This window comes from Leptonychotes weddellii, chromosome 11 (assembly GCF_054177405.1).
Source record: "Leptonychotes weddellii isolate Sample4059 chromosome 11, ASM5417740v2, whole genome shotgun sequence".
NCBI classification, from domain to species: Eukaryota; Metazoa; Chordata; class Mammalia; order Carnivora; family Phocidae; genus Leptonychotes; species Leptonychotes weddellii.
In genome coordinates this window covers 7,696,642-7,716,027 of record NC_138379.1, presented here as the reverse complement: position 1 = coordinate 7,716,027, position 19,386 = coordinate 7,696,642, and the positions used below count along the sequence as shown (strand labels likewise).

General features: G+C 54.6%; 1 protein-coding gene, 1 long non-coding RNA gene and 1 other non-coding gene across 15 annotated transcripts; 2 read left to right on the top strand and 1 right to left on the bottom strand.

Moving 5' to 3' along the window:
- Positions 1-964: 964 nt before the first annotated feature.
- LOC115944984 (U6 spliceosomal RNA) lies at positions 965-1,067 on the top strand. The gene has a single exon (XR_004079469.1). It is a non-coding gene; the product is annotated as a U6 spliceosomal RNA (small nuclear RNA).
- On the bottom strand, positions 1,064-4,620 carry LOC145716108 (uncharacterized). Its single transcript, XR_014138506.1, has 2 exons — positions 3,938-4,620; positions 1,064-2,328 (listed from the first exon to the last, which is right to left on the bottom strand). It is a non-coding gene; the product is annotated as an uncharacterized LOC145716108 (long non-coding RNA).
- Positions 4,621-4,878: 258 nt separating this feature from the next.
- On the top strand, positions 4,879-15,969 carry LGALS12 (galectin 12). 13 transcript variants are annotated; one of them, XM_081797925.1, is made up of 9 exons: positions 4,884-5,353; positions 7,025-7,113; positions 7,240-7,453; positions 8,272-8,391; positions 8,922-8,960; positions 9,575-9,601; positions 10,090-10,178; positions 12,837-12,987; positions 14,474-15,969. In XM_081797925.1, the coding sequence occupies exons 1-9, from the start codon at positions 5,258-5,260 to the stop codon at positions 14,609-14,611; spliced, it is 963 nt and encodes a 320-aa protein (XP_081654051.1). In that variant the 5' UTR covers positions 4,884-5,257; the 3' UTR covers positions 14,612-15,969. The 13 variants fall into 13 exon arrangements, with proteins under 13 accessions (XP_081654057.1, XP_081654050.1, XP_081654049.1 ...); XM_006745626.3 differs by lacking the exon at positions 14,474-15,969 and adding an exon at positions 13,558-13,720 and having other exon boundaries at positions 4,887-5,353; XM_081797931.1 differs by lacking the exons at positions 12,837-12,987; positions 14,474-15,969 and adding an exon at positions 11,099-12,830 and having other exon boundaries at positions 4,879-5,353.
- Positions 15,970-19,386: the final 3,417 nt, after the last annotated feature.

The following is a 19,386-nucleotide window of genomic DNA, read 5'->3' as shown; positions in this document are numbered from 1 at the left end:
GGAACGGAGAGGGCGCTCAGGGGGGCGCTTAGAGGCCCAGGAAAGGCGGCGGCCGAGGTCATCCCGGGGGTGGAAGGCAACGCAGAACAGTAGGCACGGAGGCCGGAGGCGCGGTCCGACGTGGCTGCAGAAGCCAGACGGAGCCGACCGAGGAGCGACAAACGCGTTGATGCCAGATTAGGAGGGCCTGGGGAGGCACGCTCAGGAGTTAAGATCTTGAGAGATTCAAAGTTTTTATTTGAATTATTTATATGACTTAAATTATATATTTTGTAACTAATTATATATAACATATAATATATACAAAAGAACACATGGAGGGGCGCCTGGGTGGCTCAGTCGGTTAGGCGTGGGACTCCTGATAACGGCTCAGGTCTTGATATCAGGGTCGTGAGTTCTAGCCCAGGGATGGCTCCACGCTGGGCGCTGAAGCTACTTAAAAGAACAAAACCACATGGAACACATGTAGTTGCGAAGCATAATAAAATTACTGCCCGTGAATACACCAGTCTACTTAAGTACGGGAACATACCTAGCACAGATGCTCCTACCTGTGTTTTCCTCCCTTATCCCATCCCCCTGCCGCCCTCTGCCGTAGGTAACCTCTCCCACTCTTGTGTCTATTATGCCCTTGCTGCTTTTTTTTTTTTAAGATTTTATTTATTTATTTGAGAGAGAGAGAATGAGAGGGAGCACATGAGAGGGGGGAGGGTCAGAGGGAGAAGCAGACTCCCTGCCGAGCAGGGAGCCCGATGCGGGACTCGATGCGGGACTCGATGCGGGACTCGATCCAGGGACTCCAGGATCATGACCTGAGCCGAAGGCAGTCGCTTAACCAGCTGAGCCACCCAGGCGCCCTACCCTCTGGCTCTCTACAGAAAATGTTTGCCAACCTCTAATCCTATAGGTTTCTCCTCCACCTCTTTTCTTCCTCATAACTTTTTAATTGAAGAAACAGGGACCCTGGCTCGGGCAGCACACATACTAAAGTTGGAATGATACAGAAACAATTAGCATGGCCTCTGCGCAAGAATGACACGCAAATTTGTGAAGCGGTCCATATTTAAAGAAAAAAAAAAGAACCAGGGTTATTGGTCTTGTAAAGTCTCCCGACAGTCTGAATTTTGCTGCTGTTGTTCAACATGATCATTCATGCCCTACAGTCCTACACACGGGAACCCAAGTACAGAGACTCGATCAAATCAGATTGGGCGACTTTTTCTTCAGGAGGATTCCATTAGTGGTGATGTGTTCTTCCATCAGGAAGTAAATATGTCCGTTTCTGTTTCTTTCTGCGGTGTCACCAACATTGATGACTAGGGCTAAACTGTATTGGGTTTGGGTAACCGAAAATGATTGGAAAATGCCAGGAACCCAGCAGGAAAGAGAGAGTCAACCTACATGGTCAAGAGCTGGGGTGGGAGGGGGCGGGGGAATCAAGCTAGTCAAGTTTTTGGTTGAGATTCTTCCATAAACTTATGTTCCATGGGGAGGGAAGAAGGTTCCTGGGATAAACATCAAAGGAATGAGAAGTGTTGTGTTAGTCTCCTGAGGTTATGGGTGATGCCTGCTCTTCCCCCATTTTACAGTATTTCCGTCCAGATGGTTCAATCTCTGTGGGGCGGGGGTGGGGGTGGGGGACATAAATAAAAAGCCGCTGGCTTTGTCCTATGGGTTTTCCCCTCCAAGTGTATGTCGTCTCTCTCCAATGAGACTGGAAGCTCCTTGAGAGCAAGAGTGATTGCCCCTCCCCGTAATGACCACAGCGCACAAAAACTCCCTCATAGGGCAGAAGAGCACCCGAATAAGTTGAAACTGTCTTCTCCAGAGTGTATTAACATGCTTTCCGGCAATAACACCTTCATTCCTTCAACAGATGCTGATTGAAAGACAATTATAAGAGAAGATTATAAATAATTATATGCCAACAAATTGGGCAATCTGGAAGACAGTGATAAATTCCTAGAAACATACAAATTAACAAATACTGACTGAACATCCCCTGTCCATGTCAATTCCTGCACCCTCGCCCTCCTCCAAAATGGTCCTGACTGGAATTAGCCAGCTCCCCCCTCCTCCAGATTATACCCGCAGCTTCTCTGTTTTTCCGTTAGTGCCCCAGACTCTTCCCAATCCTTTGGTTCAAGATGCTGGAGGCTTTTTTCTTTTCTTTTTTTGGCCCCTTTTCCTCATCTTTTTTATCCAGCCAGATGTGCAGTTCTGTTGATCCTTCCTGTCCAGGATTTCTGCTCATTATCCTACCCTCTGCTCCAAGATGGTGCAAAACTGGTCCCAAGAGAAAGAGGATCCATGAGACTCTGCAGTGACCTAGAAGGGAACCAGAGAGAAGAAGGGGGTGAGATGTAGACCAAAGTAGGTGAATCTGGGCATTAGTCTCTCCCTAGGCCCAGAGTTACACCATTCAGGAGCAGGGATAGGGAAAGGAGTGCTGGATCAAAGAATGGGGGAGAGTGGGGCACCCTGACATCCCCTACCACAGTTTATGATTCCCCGGCTACTAATCAGTTACTCAGAGATAAATAGCTAAATTTGCCTCAGTGATGATCTTCGGCCCGTGGGAAGAGCACGTGCTTGGTGTGGGCTTGGGCCAGGACTCCACTCCTCTGGGGGGAGACAGAAGGAGCTGGTGGCCGGATGGGAGCCAGAAACCACAGCTCCTTACAGTCATTCATTCTTTAAATACATTTTGAGCACTTGCTCGGTATCAGGCATTGCTTGGTGCTGAGGGTGTAAGTATAAATTTGCCCTCATGGACTTTATAGTCAGGAAGTAGGGGGAGGGGGAGACAAACATTAGACAATTCCTCAATATATAATGACCAGTTATGATAAGCGCTCAGAGGGACAAGCCCAGGTCTAGGGAGCTGGGATGGGGTGGGGGCACCATCCTGGGGCAGGGGGATGCCCCCCTCCTGTCAGTATCAGGGTCATCATCAGCCCTTTCCCCTTTCCCACATGTTCCCCTCCCTCTGGCTCAAGAAGAGGGATTTGCCCTCTCCCACCCCTGGACGGACCAGCAGACACTAAGGCCCTCTCTTCTTCTGCAGCCTCCCATATTCTACAAGCCCAACCAGGTCCCTCCCAGCTGTCAAAACCCAGGGAAAGGAGAAATGAAATGCATCACCTTCTTCCTTCTGCTGCCTCCACTGTGGGCCCTCGGCAGCCCCCACTCCTGACCCCTGCAACGGTCTTGGGGTTCCAGGGTGAGACCAGTTATAGTTATTCCTCTGAATTGTGCTCTGCCCCCCAAAATCAGATGTGGAAATCCTCACCCCCAGTAACTAGAATGAGATTGTATTTGGACATAAAGCCTTTTTTAAAAGGGTAATTTAGGTAAAATGAGTTCACAAGGGTTGAATTCCTGATGACTGGTCCACTTAAAAGAGATTAGGACACAAACACACAGATCAAGAGGCAACCCTCTGCAAGCCTCAGGGAAAAAAAAAAAATCCTTGCAGACACCTTGATCTTGGGCTTCTAGCTTCCAGAACCATGAGAAAATGAACATCTGTGTTTAAGCAGCCCAGTCTGTGCTATTTTGCTATGCCACCCTCCTTCCTCGATTCAGAGCGGGGGACTGAGGCCGGGTTGGGGAGTAGGGGAGAGCACATTTGCCTCAGGCCAAAAGATGGGCGCCGTGAGCCTGGGACCAGGACCCAGGCCTGCCTCCCAGGGGCAGGGCCCCCTGCCCTGCCCAAAGGAATTCTCCACCTTGGTTTCTCTTCCACATTGTGTATCTAGATTATTCTGTCTGAACACACTTCTGATCGAATTTCCCCACACGAAGAACCTGCCACAGCCCAGCTCCTCCTACCCAGCAAGATCTGAGCAAACTTCCTGGCTCTGCACCCCAAGCCCTGCCAGTTAAGGTCTAGTCAGTGAGGTGCTTCTCAAACATCCACATGCATCAGAATCACCTGGGGAGTATGCAAAAATGCAGATTCCTGGACCCGGCCACCAGAGAGATTCCTCTTCAGGAGGAGGGGGAAGGGGATGGGGGCGGCAGAAGGACGTATTTCTAACAAGCTTCCAGACCACGCGGATGCCACACTAGAGATGCTCCGGCTCAGCTGCCTTTCCCCAGAGCCGCCCCTGCACCTGCCCCGCGGTCAGAGCAGCCTCACTCTTCCCTCAGCTCCCCAGGCCCTGGAGCCTTTGTCCAGCCTGGCGTGCTGCCAGGATCTCCCTGCCGCCAAGTCCGACAGGGTGCTCAGATCCTGGGACCTCCCAAATCAGGATAAAGTTGAAGGGTTGTGCTGCCTTTTAAAGGGAAGGCTTTATTGGAATTTGAACCAGGACTGGAGCAACTCTAGTCCAAAGAATCCTGGGGGATCGTGATTAAAAGGCAGATACCTGGGCCCACCCCCAGACACAGGCCTCCCGTGGAGACACTCTTCTGGAGTCACCCTCTCAATACACAGACGAGCAAAGGGAGTCACAGAGAGGGCAACTGACTTGGCCCAGGGCACACAGCACGTTAGCGCAGAAGCTGAGCAAGAAGCCAGGCCTCCTTCGGTGTGGAGCGTACCGCCCACTGCACCTCGCTGCTTCTTCTGAGCCTCCAGGGGGCGCTCCTCTCCTCCAGCCCATTTCCCACCATCCTCCACCTTCTTTCTGGTGACCGCAGCTGGGCCCTGGCATTTGGAGCTAAAGCTGAAATGGAGCCCCAGGGGACTATAAATCATGCAAAAGGGAGAAAAGTGGGGGAACGGGCAGGGAAACGAGGGGAAGAGATGAAAACCTCTGGGGGTCGGGGAGGGGAGTCTGGCGTGAGAAGCCACTCAGCGATGTCCACGGAGCTGGGGCGGGGCTTCTCCTGGGACCTGCCCACATGTGCCACCGCCCCAGCCTCTGACTGGGGAGGGCTCCAGTGGGAGCCCGGGAAACCACAAACCCTCTGCCCTCTCTCTCTCTGCAACAGCTCGGTGCTTCAGATCCCAGTGCAGGTGGGGGCAGGGCGCTGGTTAGCTAGGTGCTTAGTTCAGGCTTCTTGCTCCTGGACTCGGATTTCTGCCGACAGCCCCAATCCAGCTGGTAGGACTGGATCTGGGGTGTGGACCAGGGGTGGACCGCTGCCCAGACCTCCCTCTCGGGCCTGCTGCAAGGGGTACGGGGACCCTGCTGGGCGCAGGTGAGGCTAACAGCTGGGGGAGCTGCCCTGGCACCTCAGTTCCTGGCTGGGAAAGGCAAGTCCGACCAGTGGGGGCAGGGCCAGGGCTCCTGGAATCTGGATCTGCATGCTGAGTTGGAGGCACTCCACCCCCATGTCACCTGGAGAAAAACTGGACCCACTTCCTGACCCCTTCATCCTGCAGCCGCCAGTCTTCCACCCGGTGAGCAGCCACTCTGGTCTGGAATCTCCAGGTCTCAGGCCCCCCACCCCCCGACTCCAGCTGGACCCAGGCTCCCAGGTGGTGGGTGGAGAGGCCTTTGATCTTGGGCCCTGTTCCCCCAGCACCTGCTCATGAACTCTGGAAGGCCCTCCTGAACTTAGCAAAGTGGCTGACCAGCTAATTCCCACTTGGATGAGAATGATGGGGTCCACAGGGTCCTTACATTTTAAAAGTAATAGAACCTGAAGTCAGTGCTGTGCTCCTACTGTGTGATGGGGAGCTAGGCTAGGAGGACCTGGGGCTGCTGAGTAGTATTGTTGTGGGGGCACTGAGTACCTAGGGTAGACTCATCCCCAGCCTGGAAGAGAGTCAGGTTGTACCTCCAACTCGGGAATGGGTGTCCCCCTCACGTCCTCCTCCTGCTCAGTGCTCACGTGGATTTTCTGAAGTCTGGCCTTGCTTTACAGGAGGCTGAATGCGCAGGACACTCTGCCCTCCCATTAATGAATGCTAACTATCGCTTTCTCTTGACTTGGCCCCCTCCCCCTGGGAGAGGTGCATCAGCTCAGTAATTATTACAGGCCAGGCCTGGAGCCTGGGAAGTGGGAGGGACTGAGGTGCTCAGTCTGGCTAAGCTGTGGGCCCTCTGACAGCCGGGAGCTCCAGTACCTCCCCGGGGGCCTGAGTAATGGGGTGAAGCAGCTGCCCAGGTTACAACCCCTCCTTGCTTTGCAGGCTGCCGAGCTCCCACCTGGAGGGCAGCACTGTTGGGGCTCAGCATCTTCTAGATGGTTCGGAGAATATGTGAAAGCCAGTCTTGTGTTATGCCGACATGTACCTGGGACATGTTCACGTTCGTTCTGCAAACACCTTTTCAGAGCCCACGCTGTGCCAGGCCAGACGCTGAGCCCAGAAGGGAAAGACAGGGCTTCAGCTCCGAGTGGCCTGAGCCTCCACGGAAGTAGCCAGCCCCGTGGTCTCCCTGTAAGCCCGCCAACGGCCAAGCTAGCCATACGAGTGAAGTGTTCTGGGAACACAGGGGAGAGAAGGAAAAACTCAGTCACCATAGTGGACAGTGCTTGGAGAAGGTGTCAGAGAACCCTGAAAGTCAACTTGGATCTCACAGGGCCAAGGGAGAGCAGAGGAAGCGGCCCCGAAAGGCAGGGAGTTGTAAACGTGTGTGTTGTGTGTTAGGAATTCTGCATAGCTTCTAAGTGGGGAAAGGTGAGCCTGGGCAGGTAAGCCGGGCCATTGTTGGGTCTCTCTCCAGGCATCCTTGTCCAGCCTTTCTGCCCGCCCCCCAGTTCCTGGGCTCGAGCCAGTAAACAGTCCTCAGGATCTCGATACCAGACTTCTGGAGGCCAGGGCAAAGTCTCACTGAGGACACTCCTGTGCTCAAGGAGCTGGGGAGAGGGGCAGGGCTGGTGCTGCAAGGGGGCGATGGAGCTGAACTTGGCTTCTCCAGGGCAATGTGGCTTTGACATGTGAGGGTCCCGGAAAGGTGAGAAGGTGGAAGAGAACACTAATTTTTCCCCCATAAGGACGTTTTCTGTTTGGGGCAGGAGAGTGGAATTTTCTTGTTCTTCTCTCCCCACCCACCCACCTGACACGGGGCTCCCTTGTAAGACCCATTCTCCAGCTCCATGTGGCTAGCTTTCTCCCCTTGTTCAGGTGCTTCCTTATGTCACGACAATTTTCGGTGGCCTGCGTGCAGGCAAGATGGTCATGCTACAGGGAGCGGTCCCTCTAGAGGCACGCAGGTAAGGGGGTGCTCCACGGGGCTTCTGGGGCTCAGCCCCAGAGGCATCGAGCTGGAGGCTCCTCTCTGCCCTCGGGGTCTCAGGGTTTCCGACCAGGGGTGCCCCTTCGAGAGCACCTCTCACCAGGTTCCAGGTGGACTTTCAGTGCGGCTGCAGCCTGCATCCCCGGCCGGATATCGCCATCCACTTCAACCCTCGCTTCCACACCACCAAGCCCCACGTCATCTGCAACACCCTGCACTTGGAGCGCTGGCAAGCCGAGGCCCGGTGGCCCCACCTGCCCCTGCAGAGAGGAGCCTACTTCCTCATCCTCTTTCTCTTTGGAAATGAGGAAATGAAGGTGAGGGGAAGGGATGGGCAGCAGCGTCTAGAACCTGCATCCTTCCCCTCTTCCTTCCTTCCACCGAGTTCCCCACGTCACTGTGAGGAGGGGCGTCACTGGGAGGACTTGAGACCCGAGAGGACCGAGCAGCTGCCGAGCCCCGTTCCAAGCTGCCCTGGGCCCACATGGCCTGGGACCCATGGCGGCAAGAAAGCTCCCTCGTGCCTGGCCCTGGGGAGGGCACCACTGCCACATTGCTAGCAAGCTCTTCAAGAGCGCCTGCAATACGATGGGCTCTTTTCTAGCCCCTAAGTGCCCGCTCGTTAGATCCTCCTGAGGTGGGTACTCACATCCTCCCCATCTCAGGGTGGTGGAGGGCGCAGGGACCCCGAACCCCATTTCAAGGCTTTCTCCACAGATGGGAACTCCTGCCAGAAAGATGCCAGGACCCTGACCTCTCCGGGGGAAAGGGGAGCCAATGGGAACCAGCAGTGGAGGGAGGGCCCTGTGGTGGAGGAGTAGTCCGGCCTCCTGAAACCCCATTTCTTCACCTGGGGCTGGGGCTGCTGAGGGATGACGAAGGGAAGTGCTGTGTCAGGGGCAGAGGGCCAGTGAAAGGGGCCTTGGTTCCCAGGCCAGCTGTGCAAACTTGGGAAGGTCATGGAAGCTCCCTGCGCCGTGCGCACGTCATCTGTCAAACGTGCCCATCTCTCAGAGTGGGTGTGAAGGTAAACGAGGGACGTCCCGGGTAAGAGCACCCAGCGAGGCCAGGCACGTTAGTGCAGACTCAGCGCGCATCAGGTGCTGCTGAGCTGTCCGTCTGTCTATCTCTCCAGGTGAGTGTGAACGGACAACACTTTCTTCATTACTGCTACCGGCTCCCACTGTCCCGTGTGGACACCCTGGCCATATTTGGCGACATCCTGGTGGAGGCCGTTGGATTCCTGAACATCAACGTGAGTTCCCTGAGTGACAACGGCCCCTGACCTCCCCTGGTGTCTGGATGGGCCCAGGACCCCCCCTCCCCCACCCTCGCTTCCCCAGGCAGGCCCTGTCACACCTGTCATAACCAAGGTGGAAGGGATCCATCAGGTGTGGGATACCAGTGGGGTTGAGAAGGTGCCCCCAGAAGGGGACCCGAGAGCAATGGCCAGGAGGTGATCCACTTGGACCCTTGGAGCCATGGGACCCAAGGAGCAGCTAGCTCTGTCCTTCGCCCCTGAGGAGCTTATGAAAAATGTAGATTTCTAGGACCCGCCGCCAGACCTTCTGACTCAGTAAGTCTGAGGTGGGGCCTAGGAATCAGCATGTTCAAATGCCGGGTTTGAGAACCACCCACAAGGCCTACAGGGAGAATGAGGAGCTACCAAAGCCAACCTCTGCCCACCTCCTGGGCATAGGCAGGGTAGGCAGGAGCCCAGCAAATGACTCGCAGAGCCTGCAGGGGGCCTGAATCCCCCGTGTTGCCTCTTCTCTTTCCTGACAGCCATTTGCGGAGGGCAGCAGCGAGTATCCGGCTGGATACGTGAGTCTCTGGGGAGCAAGCTGGCCCTGGTGGTTCTGGCCACGCTAGCTGAGCCCCCGGTGCTCCCAGCTCCCCCAGCTTGACCTGCCACTCGCCGGGCTGCTGTCCAAGTTGACAAAAGCCAACTTCCCTCACTGTGCACTTGCCATGGATACTGGCCCCCCCCCCCCCCAGGGCTGGCAAGCCTGGATTCAGCTTTCCCAACCCCAGCGGGGGCCCGCTTGGGAAGATGGACTGGGTGGGTTGGTACCCAGCATGGGCAGAGCCCCAGGACTCCTATCAGAAGATCCCGCCAGGTTGGAGCCTTCTGTCCTCAGCAACCGGGCGAGGCAGCTGGGGTCGGCCTGTAGGACAGAGAGGGAGATGAGGACCGAGGCCACACAATAAGTGGATGACGGACCCTCTGTCCAGTTCTTCTCCATTCTTCCAGAGCTAGTGTCCGTCTGAATCCAAGAGGGCCCCCCCGGGGGCTCTAATCACTCACCTGTGTTGTCTTTGAGAGAGACAAACCCCAGATACCCCCAATTCTTCATAATAATACTGAGAAGCTCTTTCGCTGAGCGAACACCGCATGGCTTCCATGTCTCCTTTCTCTTTCTTTCTCCCCTCGACAGCCTTTCCTGCTGAAGAGCCCCAGCCTGGTGAGTGACCTCCCTCCTGGGTCACCTGGTGGAGGTGTCGTCCCCGGGGGGGCAACCCCACCTGGTGGGAAATGCCCTCAGCATCAAGGTTCCCCCTTCCCTTATAGAAACCTCCAGCTTCGTTTTACCTTTTCTCCATTTATTCTGCAAACAATTATTTGATACTCTTCTGTGCCAGGCCCAGTGCCAGCTCTAGGATAGAGGGACCAGCCAGCCCCAGCCCCCCAGTGGCTCGCAGGCTGGTGGGGAGACAGACCAGTGAACAGGCTGTTACAGTTCAGGATGCAGCAATGGGGGACATATCTGGTGCTCACGCCCCGGGAAGTGGGGGCGGCCACTGAGCTCAGCCCCGAAAGGCCAAGGAGAGCCGAGGCCTGCAGTAGATGTTTAATAAATGAGCAGACTGAGTGTCCTCCCGGCTGCAGGCCTAGAGGCGGACTTACCTCCCTCAGGGCTCCCCTTCTCAGTCATTTCCCATCTTCCTACAGGAGGTGCCCTGCTCGCGTGCCCTTCCCCGGGGTCTCTGGCCCGGACAGGTCATCGTACTGCGGGGGCTGGTCTTGCCGGAGCCAAAGGAGTAAGTATCCAGATGGAAGGGAGGGAGAAGCATCTCAGAGTGGAGCATGAGTTCTACAAGTACCCTCTCTTTCATCTCCAACACCACTGCCCCATCGTGGAGCTTGTGGTTGGGAGGGTGCTCACTGCCAGTCCCAACCACTGAGCACTGGACGGTGCTCGGTGCTCAGGCTCCCCCTGCGGCCCCAACAGCCCCAATTCTGGGAGTACCTTCCCTGCCTGTCCATCTGGTCAGGCCACCTAGCCTCTCATCACAGGTGCCGCTGGGGCCTCCAGAAAGGTCCTTTAAGGGCTCAGGCTGAGATCCAGAGAGAGAATTCGACCTCCCAGGGTGACAGAGGGCAGTGGTTTAGGAAACACAGCCAGGCAGCCCCAAAGAGGAGGCCCAGTGCTGGGCAGTGGGAGCTTGGAGCCGCACACCTACTACACGGAAGCTGCCTAACCTCTCCCACAGGGGGCTCTCCTGCTCCACTCCCCAAACCTGCGGGCTCCAAGCCACTTTCACTTTCTTTTTCCTTTTTTCCTCTCCTCCCCATCTTTCCTTCTTTCCCACCCCCTTTCCTTCTTGCTGGAATTGCGTTGGATTTCATGACTTTTCTGGGCCACATCGCCTGGGTTTGACTTCTGCTGAGGACACTTACTATCTGTGTGCCCCTTCAAGGCAGTCACTTTTCCTTCCTGTGCCTCAGTTTCCTCGGGTGTAAAAAGAGGTAATAATAGTGCCAGCTTCAGGGGTGGTGTGCATGCTTTGAATTGGGCCAGGGACGCAGTAAGCACTCTACAAATGTGGTGGTCATCAAAATGATCTCCGTGGAGGGGCAGGAGGGAAGGGAAGTGCCCTGTCTTCTCCGTTTCTGTTTCGGTTTTGTTTTCTGGAGTCCCTGACCTCACTAAACTCTTGCCCTTCATGCTCTTGAACAGGCCTGTGAATTCTGGAGCAGGTATGCAGCACGGCCCCGCACAGCACGACCCTCAAACCAGGCACAACGGGGTTGGAGTCCTGCTTGTGCCTCTTATAAACTCTGTGGTCTTGGGGAAGTCACGACACCTCTCTGAGGCTGGAGTCCTGAGTTTCCCCATCAGAATAAAAGGAGAAAGGTCATCTCAATCCTAGAGGGAAAATGGAAAAGTTCCCAGGGGTAGAAAGAACACCCTCCCCCCCCCCCCCAAAAAAAAAAAACTTGGAGACACGATACCAGCTTCATGTCCTAGCTCAGTCAAATGGTTATTATTAGTGATGCAGCAAGTCACTGAACTGTTGTTTCTCGGGGGCCATGAATTCACTCACATGCCCCGAGGCTGGACAAGTGACATAAATAGTGAAGCCCCGGGCTGGGAAGGTAAAGTGGAAGAAGTATTTCCATAGAGGCACTCTATGCCAGACCTTCTGATTATTTTTTAAAAAGAAGCTGGAAGCCCTCTTTCATATAAACTTTCCCAGTCTGGGCACATGGCATTACTTTGAAGTTGAAGAACACTGTGGGCCAGCCAGGACATTTCTACAGGCCACTTCCACCATGGGCTGCCAACATAAATGCTGTTCCTGTTGTTTTTCTGGAAGCGACTGTGGCTTGAATTGGACAGAGGGAGTCGGAGTTGGAGGGCATGGAATTGGACTGCATTAAAAATCTGTCCTTCCCTCTCCATCCCTCTCTGCAAGCACTGAGGAGGTGGGGATGCGGCTGCAGGTGCTACAGAGCTTCACTAGGCGTCTGGAGGGAGTCTGTTACCCGGCCCAGGGCTGTGCAGGACAGGGATTGGAGGGGGGGAGGGCACCCAGGCCTCCAGGAGTTCTCAGGCCAATGGGAAGGGCATGGGGAAAGGGCTTGGGGTTGGGGCTAGAGGCTCTGTGCGGTGCACTCTCCAGGGCCCCTGCCTTCGGAGCTTCTTCCCAGTGGTGAGCCCTTCCCAAAGGAGCTGGCTCCTTCCCAAAGCTGAAAATATCTGGGGCATCCTCCTAGAACAGTCAGCCATGTGACATCTTGTCCTCGTCACTTATATGGGCTGCTGAACCTCAAGGCACAGGATTTCTGTGAGGACTCCGTAAAACACGTACTGTGTGCCAGGCACTCGCTAGATTTCACAGACATCATCTCCTTTGTTCCCGTCAATGGGAGGTATTGTATTATAGAGTGATATTTGTTAAACAGTAGGTGTGATCTGAGTGCTAATTACATGCCCAGTGCCGTTCTAGCGCTTTACCCATGACAACTCGTAAGGCAGGTACAGTACTCTTCTCCCCACACTACAGATCAGGAAACTGAGGCACAGAGACGTGAAGTGACCTCCCCAAACTCACAGGACTAGAAAGCAGCAGAGCTGGGTTGAAGCCAGGTAGCCTGGCTCTAACCCGCACGTGATTTGCAAAACACTGAAGACGATACCTAGCATATAGCCCCCAATAAACGTCAGCTACTACTAATGTAATTCTCCCCATCTCGAGTCCCCGGCAAGGTCATTTGCTCCCCCAGGGTCCTCCAGCCTGCGGGTGGCAACGTGGGGATTCAGTCTCAGGTGTGCCTGAGACTCGCTCAGGTGTTCCCACCCCTCTGAGCTGCCGAACCTTCCAGCTGCTCTCCCACATCCATCCCTGCACGCAGGGTCCAGCAGCCGTGGCTCAGAGGAGTCAGGGGGCCCCTTCTCCCGCCCCTTCTCGCAGCTTCACACTGAGCCTGCGGGACGAGGCTGCCCACGTGCCTGTGACGCTCAGGGCTTCCTTCGCAGACCGGACTCTGGCCTGGATCTCGCCCTGGGGGGGCAAGAAGCTGATCTCGGCCCCCTTCCTCTTCTACCCGCAGCGATTCTTCGAGGTCAGTCAGAGCCACGTGGCCTGGTCCCTCTGGGGCGGGGCACAGGTTGGGGCACAGAGCTGCGCTCCGATGCGGAGACAGGGGTGCGTCCTGGGGGTGGGGAGGCAGAGGATGTGGGGCTGGGAAGCCAGGACCTGCCAGCAGGAGCAGACATCCACACCACGGCTCTCAACCCTCCGTGTGGCTGCCAGTGAGCCCACTCCCAAAACACGGATGTAATGAATCAGAGCAGACCCTGGTTATTTAAAAACAAAACAAAACAAAACCAAAACACCCCTCCCCCTCCCCCCCCATGACTCCAAAGTGCAACCAGGGTTGAGAACTGGTGCTCAGGGAATGCAATGGCACAGATGGTGAAACTGAGGCCCAGGGCTGGGATGACCCTTATGGAAGGTCACAGCGGGCTGGTGACAAGATGGGCGCCCAGTCCTGTTCTTTCCCACCACCGGGTGCCCCACGGTTCCGGTCTTTGTGACCCCTGAGTGGAGGGCTCGCTGGGTGGGGACGTCAGGCAGGCGGTGGAGGGTCCGTCTGTCCGGAAGCCTGCAGGCCCGGCCCGGCCTTTCCCAGGTGCTGCTCCTGTGCCAGGAGGGCGGGCTGAAGCTGGCGCTCAACGGGCTGGGCCTGGGAGCCACCAGCCTGCGCCAGCAGGCCCTGGAGCGGCTGCGGGAGCTCCGGATCAGTGGCAGCATCCAGCTCTACTGTGTCCACTACTGAGAAGTGAGCCGGCGACCCCGCCAGGGAAGGGAAGGGCCCGCCCATGGCCGGTGCCCCTCGGTGGGGCTCCACTCTCCTCCCTGCTTGAACCGCGTGCCGCCACCTGAGTCTGCAGGGCCTTCGGGCCCCACAGCAGAGGGAAGGCACCGGAGCGAGAAGGCTCCCCAAACTCCATGGCTCCCTCCACCAGGAGCCTGGGACTTGGCTCCCTCCTCCGGCAGGGCCCAGACAGGGGGCAGGTAGAGCAGCCTAACAAGGACACTCGAAGGTCCAGTGGCTGAGGGGTGCCTGGGGGGCTCCTTTGGTTAAGCATGCGACTCCTGATTTCAGCTCAGGTCAAGATCTCAAGGTCATGAAATGGAGCCCCGTGTCAGGCTCCATGCTCAGCAGGGAGTCTGCTTGAGGTTCTCTCTCTTCCTCTCCCTCTGCCCCCACCCAATGCTCTCTCTCAAATAAATAAATAAAATCTTTAAAAAAAAAAAAGAATACAGTGGCTTAAAGAATTGAGACATGCAAAAAAAAAAAAAGGGGGGGTTGCCTGGGTGGCTCAGTCGTTAAGCGTCTGCCTTCGGCTCAGGTCATGATCCCAGGGTCCTGGGATCGAGCCCCACATCGGGCTCCCTGCTCATCGGGAAGCCTGCTTCTCCCTCTCCCACTCCCCCCGCTTGTGTTCCCTCTCTCGCTGTGTCTCTCTCTGTCAAATAAATAAATAAAATCTTAAAAAAAAAAAAAAAAGAATTGAGACATGCATTTCCTTCTCATCTAACAGTTCTGGAGAAAATGGTCCCCAGTCAGTGGTGCAGCTCTGCTCCCCGTGGACCTTCAGGAGGGTCCCAGCCACAGCGCCCACATTCCCAGGGCATCGGCATCATCTGGGTGGCTGAGTCTCGGCAGCTACCATCCCTAGGTTTCGGTCACTGAGGAAGTAACTAGAGAATGTGGTTAAGGCCCACCTGCTTTCAGAAGCCCCGGCCTGGGCTTGGCACAACCCTGTGCACACGCCCATCTCCTCCACAAGCAGTAGGTCCCGGGGCCATGCTGGGTGCAGGGAAGGCTGGAAATGTGCTCCAGCAGGATGGCCACGTGCCTGGCCATGGTTCATCCGCTGTGATTCCTAGTATGTGTGGATCTATTTATACCATCTTATTTTGTGTTTTCCACTTCCGGGGCTAGTTTTTCCCCTATATTTTCAGCTTTCTTGCTTGCTACTGGATTGATGAAATCTTTATCACCCTCCCCACCTTTTTTTTCTGTTATAGTGGTTTGGAAGTTTTAAACTGCATTTTATACTTCTAGTGAGTTTATTATTAATAATAATATTAATAATAATAATAATATTAATAAAATTGACTTTTAGGAATGGGTAAAATTCTGAGTTTTAATATATATGTGGATTTGTGTAACCACCACCATCACCATCAGGACATATAACAGCCCCATCACTCCAAAAACTCTTGTGTCACTGCTCTGTAATATACCTCTTCCACCCCGTCCCTAACCCCAGCAACCAGAGCATCTGTTTCCCATTTCTACATTTTGTCTTTTAGATAATGTCATATAAATGGAACATATAGTATCTGACCTATTTAATCTGGATTCTTTCATTCTTCATTATCCTTTAAAAAAAAATTAGGGGCGCCTGGGGGACTCAGTTTGTTAAGCATCTGCCTTCGGCTCAGGTCATGATCCCGGGGTCCTGAGATCGAGTCCCGCATTGGGCTCCCTGCTTGGCAGGGAGTCCGTTTCTCCCTCTGCCCCTCCCCCCGCCCATGCTCTCTCTGTCTCTCAAATAAATAAGTAAAATCTTAAAAAAAAAAGAAAGAAAGAAAGAAAGAAAAAAGAAACTGTGATTAAATTGGGTATTAAGCCCCAGTTTGGGAACTCTGTCTAAGTGACACCACTGTGGTCCTTTTTTAACAACCTCAATAAACCCAACTTAAAAAAAAAAGACTAGTCCGGAGGGGCGCCTAGCTGGCTCAGTCAGAAGAGCATACAACTCTTGATCTTGGGATCATGAGTTCGAACCCCACATTGGGTGTAGAGATTACTTAAATAAATAAACACTTAAAAAAAAAAAGATTAGTCCGTGGAAAGTAAGAACATGATAGCCATTCAGAACTAGTTCAATTAATTAGTGTATGAAATGATTAGAGAAAGAACCTTGCTTTCATTACTTAGATATTAAAGACACTCTATTAAAAGGGACGGTGAAGCTGAAATACATTCGAAAGCAATCTCCTGGACCAAGACACAAACACTTTCAAAGTAAGATCACCTACTTCCACCTGCAACTACTCTCTGACTGCACATTCCAGACTTCTGGGGAGTTCTTTTTTTTTTTTTTTTAAGATTCTATCCATTTACTTGAGACAGAGAGAATGAGAGAGAGAGAGCACATGAGACAGGGGAGGGTCAGAGGGAGAAGCAGGCTCCCCGCCGAGCAGGGAGCCCGACGCGGGACTCGATCCAGGGACTCCAGGACCACGACCTGAGCCGAAGGCAGTCGCTTAACCAACTGAGCCACCCAGGCGCCCCTTCTGGGGAGTTCTTAAAACATGCTCGTTCCTGGTCCCCACCCCAGAGCCATGAAATCAGAATGTCTGGGTGTGGGGTCTGTGCATCAGAATATTTTAAGAGCTCCCAGGAGATTCTGACATGCAGCCAGGATTGAGAATAACTATTTCAGGCCTTGAAGACTCTGGAAATTTCCATACCCTTTGACATATGAAATTGCTCCAGGAAAGAAGACACCTCAGGCAGGGCCAGCACAGCCCTTGATAGGGACTAGTGACCAGACCGCTGAGAGCCAGGCTTGAGGGATGGGACCCAGGCTATGGGAGGGCGGGGTAGAGGGGAGGATAAAGCAGCAATGCCAGAGAAGGTGGGGACACCCCAAATTAGGGAAGCAAGACCCTAGTACAAACCAAGAGCAGGAGGAAGAGTGGAGAAAGTGCCAGACTCAAGGTGATAGGACCTATGCTCATCAGGCTCAGGTAGACCCCGGGACCTCTCTGAGCTTCAGCTCTCTCCAGTGTAGAAGAGGGATGGTAAGTCATTGCTCTGATCACCCCAAAGGACTGTGAGGTTCATATGCAAGCAGCCCTGTCCATTTTCCATCACTCTCCCACACACTTCATTCGTGTAAAAACCCCTGTGATGCAGACAGGATAAGGAGAAAGCCAGGCAGACTGGCCCAGGAACTTATCAGAGGTCGCAGAGCTGAGCTGGGGGTGCCAAAGTCAGAACGAGCTCTCCCTGTCTCCTGGTCAGTGCAGGCTCTCGGGGCTCTCTGCTGACTATCCCCCTGAACATGCCCCTGAAGCATACAGAGGTCAAATCCCACTGCTCCATGAGCTTAGACGTCACGGCTTTGGGCCAATTCAGCATGCATGTTCGCATGGAAAGTTATGGGCAGTTACATCAACCCAGCGGGATGGTGGTGAGTTTATGAGTCAAAATTACTTAAAATGCCTCGTACTGAGTTGGAACTCAATGAATGGTGGCTCTTGCTGGAAATGTGAGAGATACTATGCTTCCCCCCATGTTGCCAGCGCCCCCTCCCCCAGCACGAGCAGAACCCTAGGAGATGGGGCCTCACACCCAAAGCGTCTCACCTGTGGGGACCGTGTCTCAGATGGGTGATGAAGTGCTCACCATCGTTTTTCAGATGGGTGGACGCCCTCCATTCAACGATCTTCTTCACAGAACTGATGACCTCATCCACACGCCGGGCCTGTGTGGTAGTCGGGGGGTTTGTTGACCCGGTTGCTTTAGGATGTGAAGAACTTACTGGGAATCACAGACAGACACACTCTCGACTCCGGGGGGAATCGCTGTGGCGTCAGGAGTCGGAAGCAGGACTCACAAATTCTAAAGGGCCCGCTCTCTCCGTGGAGCCAGGCTGACACTGTGCGGACCGTTTTGCAAAGAAGTTCTGTTTGGGACCCATGCGAAGGCTTGCCAAAAAAAAAATGCACTTCAATTGATGTACAACAAATGCCTGCCATCCTATAAAGAATAAGGTTCCAGAGTCTTTTATTTCCAAAAAATCCAAGGTGCTCAATAGGCAAGAACACTGTATTACGAGTCAGTAGGCACACACTCATGTGTCTAAGGGCTGATGTTTAAACAGAAGATCTTTCCCCGCTTGCAGGGGCCACGTTCCCGTCTCCCATGTGGATGGCCCGGTGCTCATAGTCACTCCGAAAAATCTCAAGCAGGTCGCCGGGTCTGGCGTTTGGCCTGCTCCATCCGTGCACGGGGAGAGCAGCGAGGTGCGAGCGCTTGTCACATGAGGTATGCCCGGCCCCACTGTCCCTCTTAGAGGGCTCCCTTTGTGCAGATGCCAGACACTGGAGTCTGGGAAAAATGACCCGCTCTCCCACCCCTGAGTCATGGAAAAGGAGGGGGGTGTCCCGGGAGTACACGTTCATTCAGATGTGTGTTCACACGCATGTTCCTGTGTGTGGCCGTGTTTCTGCACACATGTTGTCATGACACCATATGTCCCAGCATCTTCCCAACACGTCCCAGCACCACAGCCAGCCAAGACAACATTGGGAAGTCCATGCTGAGCCCCTTCCCTCCTTGCAGACTGACCACAAGCCAGCACCCCCTGCTCATGATGTCCATGACCGTGTCGAGGCCCCTCCTTAGATCCTCTCCTGGCCTCGGGATGCCTTTCTGTCTTGGCTGATGTCCTGACAGCCAGCTTGGCCAGGGAGCAAGATCTCGAGGAAGAAGCATTATCCCGCCTTGTTCAGAGGCAGGAATCTGGGCTCCCGGAAGATGGTGATTTGCTCAAGGTCACTTGTGTGAAAAAGCTGAGCTGGGTCTCCCCTCTGCCCACATCTCCCACTAGTGGCCCCATGGCCCTGCCTTCCATACCCCTTTCCTTATTGTCAGTGTCCGACCCAGAACACCCCAGCTGCAAGGATCAATGCCTTTTCTGTTCCTCTTCTTCTGTGTTCCTGATCTGGAGAATGACATCCAGCACCCCAACCCCTCATTCCAGGCTATGCAATCCCAAAAGAGGGCCATCCTAAATCCACCATTTCCCTCACACGCCCCTTCCCCCGAACCCACCTCCACCTCCACCCCCGGCATCTGTGTTCAGCCACAAAGTCCAGTCAATGCTAACTCTAGAAGTTTCCCCTGAATTTTCCTCCTCATCCATTTCCTACCCTCCAACTTGGTTCAGGGCAGCCCCCGTCCCTGCCTCCGTGACCCCCACAGCCTCTTGACCAGCCTCCCTGGCCTCCTGTCCCTGCTACCCCACATCCAGTCTCCCCGAGACTCACTGTGGCCTTCCCAAAGGGCACATCTGGCCATAAACTTCCCCTGGCCTCAGGGCATAGGGCATGCACGTTGGGCAGCTCACAGGCCCTCCAACCAGCCCTTCCTCAGCCCACCTCACCCTCCCTGCCCTCTGGCCCCAGGCTGACTGGCTTGCCCTTCTCCTCACCACAGAGCTGGCCCCTGCCTCTGATCCTCTGCACATCTGGCTGTCTCGGTCACAGTCACCTTCCCCACCTCTCCTTTCTTCTTCTCCCCCACACAGACATCCCTCTCTGAGCAGCTGCTCTCAGGGCCCCAGCCTGGCTCAGCTGCCACCTCCCTCTGCATGGATCCTGTCCTGCTGGGATTCCCCGTGTCTGTCTGCACCTCCCTGTGGGCTCTGAG